Source organism: Notothenia coriiceps, unplaced genomic scaffold (genome assembly GCF_000735185.1).
Source record: "Notothenia coriiceps isolate Sejong01 unplaced genomic scaffold, NC01 NC01_scaffold00031158, whole genome shotgun sequence".
Lineage (NCBI taxonomy): Eukaryota > Metazoa > Chordata > Actinopteri > Perciformes > Nototheniidae > Notothenia > Notothenia coriiceps.
In genome coordinates, this window is record NW_011363859.1 from 1 (window position 1) to 5082 (window position 5082).

Below are 5082 nucleotides of genomic sequence, written 5' to 3' on the forward strand. Positions count from 1 at the left end.
GAATCGCGTCCCACAAAGTTTGCAGAGATATGTTTCCCTCCATAGTTGCAAATGCAAAAAATACAATAACCGTAGTGAGCCGCTTTACTATGTTAATCAAATGTTCATGGGTTCAGATCATGTGGATCAATGATATGAGCTTTTAAGAGCTAATTTAACAGCGACAAACAGACAAGCTTGAGATGCGCTTACTCACGCTGCGACCATCTTGGATTGATCATGCCTATAAATATTTGTATTTCTATATTCATCCATCCTTCCGTCTGCAGCTCCATGACCTCCCAGATTACTATTACCACACCCTGAAGTTCCTGGTGGGTCACCTGAAGAAGGTGGCAGATAATGCTGACAAGAACAAGGTAACCTCTCCGCCTCTAAGGGAACACGATCATTCTTTAAGACAGACATGATCTTAACTTGGAGATGATTTCCAGATGGAGCCCAGGAACCTAGCCCTGGTGTTCGGTCCCACTCTGGTTAGGACGTCAGAGGACAACATGACGGACATGGTCATCCACATGCCTGACCGCTACAAAATAGTAGAGACACTCATCTTGCACGTAAGATTTAGAAGCTGCCTTCTAATGCAGAAATACTGCACCACTCATTGTGCTGTGTTTGTGTTATCATTAATGCTGTGTTGCTCCAACAGCATGACTGGTTCTTCACTGACGGAGAGCTCGATAAGGAAGAGAAGGTATGTTAGCCCACAGAGTGATGTCATAAAGACAGGGGGTGTTCGTCATCATTTGTACGCCTATTTTGGGTATTATTTTCCTTTCTGTGTGTGTGTGTGTGTGTGTGTGTGTGTGTGTGTGTGTGTGTGTGTGTGTGTGTGTGTGTGTGTGTGTGTGTGTGCGCGTACCCCGCAGGACGAGCGGAACATGCAACCTGTTCCCAACATCGACCATCTGCTGTCCAACATCGGCAGGCCAGGCATGCCGGGGGAGGCCTCAGGTGAGGACTGTGATTTAATGCGTGGCATGAGAGACGCATGTTTACTACGAGAGGATCACACATATCTGCTTCACTAAAACTCAGCTCAGTTGAAATTATGATAAAGGTGCCAAGTTTGGACTGTACAAAAGAAAAGAGAGGGCACTTTGTCCCAGGTGGCGTCCTTTATAAACCCCATGTGGCTCTCATAGTTTCTACATCAAGAAATGTATACGCATAAATATTATATATGTCACTATTCGACATACTTTTACTCCAACAAACTTTTGGAAAGCCTTCTGTGAAATGTCACTCACAAAATAAAATAAGTTCAAAAAGGATTTGAAAGAGAAATCCAAAGCCTGTCTCTCCCCTCACGCAATATGGCCAATTGCTTCGTGAAATGATCTGTTTCATTTAAACTGACCCCTGATCTGGGTCTTCTGCTATCTGCTGGTGTTGACCAAAGATAAAGCCTTACATGACTAATGCCAATTCAACTTGAATGTTTAATTGCTTCTCTATTTTCTACTCCTAATGTACTAGTCGGTCTCACTTTCTTTATTTTCCAGTAGCTCTCTTTACTCTCCAGTTATTTCTCTGGCTGTGTATACTCATGATCTTTCATACTCTTTTTAACTTTCTCTCTTTTTCTCCGGACTTTCTGCCCTCTTCTTCTGTAGCTGAGACACTGGATCAGCCTCTTCGGTAGGACCGGGTCTTCCTCTTGTGTGTTTGGTGTTTCTATTGCACTTGGATTCCTTTTCTTTCCTCCTGTCTGACTTTCCCACCGTTGAAGCGTCATGCCCATGTCTTGCTGACACAGTACAGGGGTCCCCGTGCATGAAAAACACACAGTGTGTAGATTGATGCACATGATGCACAAAGCTCACAAGCACCACAAGCTAATATGCATGTCCGACTCACCATGGTAACACCATGAAGCGGCAGTGCTGGTGTCCTGCTCAGCTGTGACAGGGAGGGGGAGGGTTGTGTAGGAGAGGACGGGGTCTCTGAGTTACATCGTTGTAGGAGAAAAAGTGGAAACACTTTTGAAGCCATCACGTAGCATAAGAGATGCTTTAAAGTTTGATGGCTCATTAAGCCAAGTCCTCTTTTGGGAAACTGTTTGTTCGTGCAGTAGAACACAGAACTGTTTTAAAAAGTTGCTTTTTATGAAGAAAAAAGTTTAACAAAATTGCCAGTGTCCAAAATGCTGGGCCCCGATCAAGAGCTTTTATGTCTGTTTCTGACACTTGGCACTACTGTCGGTTCAAAATAAAGTAAAATAAACTAACTTTAATGCAACGATCCCATTGTCCCTGACCGCTATCCTAAACCCAGACATTAACTGAACCGTGACTTCTGTACCACCACACCACTTGCTAATGTTTAAGGTAAACTCTGGTCATTTATGCAACCTTCAGTATCAAAGAAGTGAGAACTGTTTGTTTGCCTGATTCTGAAGATGAACCCTCCTGTAATGTCTGGAGTTCTGCTGTGATTAGACCCCCCCCCCCCCAACACTACCTACCAGCCCTGTGTCCAGGGATAACATGATTCTAATCCCATCTCTCCCTCCTCATAGATTCCACCACCAGCGATTTTCTTAAGTCCAAGGTGAGCAAGACATCCCTTACTTCTTTATTCTGGGAAAAGGATAATGGATTCTGGAATATGAAATATGGAGCGTCCATTATTCGACTGCGCTAGTGGCTATTAACAAAGTACATTTACTTAATTACAGTACTTGGGTAAAGTCCTAGTACCTCAAAATTGTACTTGAGTATTCTGCGTTTACGTTTACTTTATACTTCAAATTGTACTTTTTACTCTGTTACATTTATTTGACATCTTTTAGTTAATAGTTACTTTTTAGATTTAGATTATAAGCGCAAAACACAAAAATATATATCAAATATTAAAACAATATCCAGAAGCTGAATATAATGTTATTAAAATGTAGCTCTACATTTACCAGCTGTAATAGAGAGGCGAAGTCCCTCCCTTTCCGGTGGACCTCCATGGGACCTTATTTCAGAAAAATTATGTATTGAAGTCAATGGAGAGAAAAGTTATCTTTCGATCCCGTTTGAATTGTGCCACGAATTATACATATGATGTTTGTCAATTTAAAAGATAATTTAAAAAAAATGTTTGCCGTAAAACTGTGAAGTAAGACTTTTTTTGTGTGAAACCGCTCAATAAACTACACCTCTGGTCTCGCACAACAACACACGTCATCAAGATGGCCGTCACTACTGTCTTGCCAAAAAAGGGATTGACTACCCTCACTATCACCACAAAGAAACACGTCCAGAAGAATGTCATGCAGAGCTGCCTGCCTTCCTTCGATTCTCCCTGAACTGCCTGATCTTTTTAATGTTCAATGTCAACCATTTGTGCAGATAGCATGAAGTAGAAAAGATCGCCGATGCTAATGTAGCGTTAGCATGTCTCCCCAGGGAGCATCCGGGCTTAAAAGGTGTATTATAGAATGATCACACCGGTGTGACAGTACTCTTCAAAGGGTTCACGAAATATGACTACTACTCTTACTGTTTAACATTTTGGGTTACTTCATGTTAAGGCTAATAAAAATGACAAGGCTAAGGCTGTAATGCTAACTAACTTGCTTGCTACTAGCTAGTTAGCTAACTTGATCCAGCACTGCTGGTCCTTTCATCAGACAGGAAGCGAAAGAACGAGCAAGACCCGTTGGTGGTATGATAACAACCTGGTACTAAGCACACAGGCATCTTGTTAAAGTTATCTTACCTTAGCTATCTCTTATATTTAGTGGAGGAAAACAATTATGACATCAGGACATCACTTACTCTGGGATTTGTAGTCTTTCTAGTTGCGTATTTTTCATAGTCTTATATTTCAACTGAGACTGCCAAGGCACACTTTTTGACATGGAAATGATTTTTTAAGATTGACAAAAATCATGTGTAATTCATGGCACAATTCAAATGGGATTGAAAGATACGTTTTCTCTCGTCATTGACTTCAATACTTTTTTCCGAAATAAGGTCCCATGAGGGGAGGGACTTCGCCTCTCAATAGTAACCGATTAACTCAATATATATTATTCTGAAATGGGCCACTACGGATAAGGAGTACTTTTACCACTAATACTTAAAGGAGACCTTTCATGCAAAATGCACTTTTTGATGTCTTTTATACATAAATATGTGTCCCCGGTGTGTCAGGGAACTCACGCAGCGTCAGAAAATAAAACCCTCTCTCTTTTCCTCCTTACCCAAATCTCTAAAAACGGGGCTACAACAGAGCTGATCCAGATTTGCGTTCGATATCACGTAATATCGGAAATGTAGGCCATATTTACACCCACGGCCCAATCAGAAACGTTCCTATTAGAAACAATGCCAGACTGTTTTGGACGTAATATGGTCTGTGTTTACATTAGCATCGCTAACACTCAGAGCTAACCTCATTTCAAACCTTTATTTATGCAGGTGAATCCCATTGAGATCATTGATCTCTTTTTCAAGGGTGACCTGAAACTAACTAGGCACTGGAGAGCATGTGTGTGAAGAAGCAGGAAATAAAAAGGAACTCACCTTGTGGTATAACCCGCAAGAGAGAAAGCCTTTGAGCTCCATAATGTTTCAGAAATTATCCTTGATAATCCATGATATGGCGTTTCACCACCGCAGTATCTGCCGGTAGAATCTCCCGCATGAGCTCAGCCCTCTACTTTTTTTTTTTTAGCAAATTGTTTTTTTAAAGCTTTATACCCAAAATCAGCACTTTTGAAACAGGAAGTGAAATTGAGGGATATGAGGCATGGCTAGAATGGGTGATAAACCCCATAAATAGCCTTTCCTTAGTAACTACAACTATACATTTACTTTGTCACCTTTCACTACTTCGCTAAATTAATTGTGTCTTATTGCAAATAAAACCTGTAAAGTACCTGAATTCATTTTTCATCGTTATGAGGTTAAAATTTTCTTAACCATAGTCATTTCAGACGTTAGTTTTGACATTTCATTTTTACATAACCGTAGTTCAATTATGAATTTCACGCGGATAGTACCATAGAAATCCGGGTGTATCGTATCCAGAGTCTATATATTTTTATATATTTTTTGTAAGATACTTCACAAAACGAGTTTT

At 40.7% G+C, this 5082-nt stretch overlaps 1 protein-coding gene across 1 annotated transcript in view; it reads left to right on the top strand.

Moving 5' to 3' along the window:
• Positions 1-269: 269 nt before the first annotated feature.
• The window catches only part of LOC104959854 (rho GTPase-activating protein 23-like), a gene marked incomplete at its 5' end in the record, with an annotated part of 10514 nt that continues 5701 nt past the window's right edge, over positions 270-5082 (top strand). Inside the window, 5 exons of the mRNA XM_010787764.1 lie at positions 270-359; positions 435-560; positions 653-697; positions 873-957; positions 2525-2556. Coding sequence (XP_010786066.1) covers positions 270-359; positions 435-560; positions 653-697; positions 873-957; positions 2525-2556 — 378 coding nt within the window. The remainder of the gene's footprint in view (positions 360-434; positions 561-652; positions 698-872; positions 958-2524; positions 2557-5082) is intronic.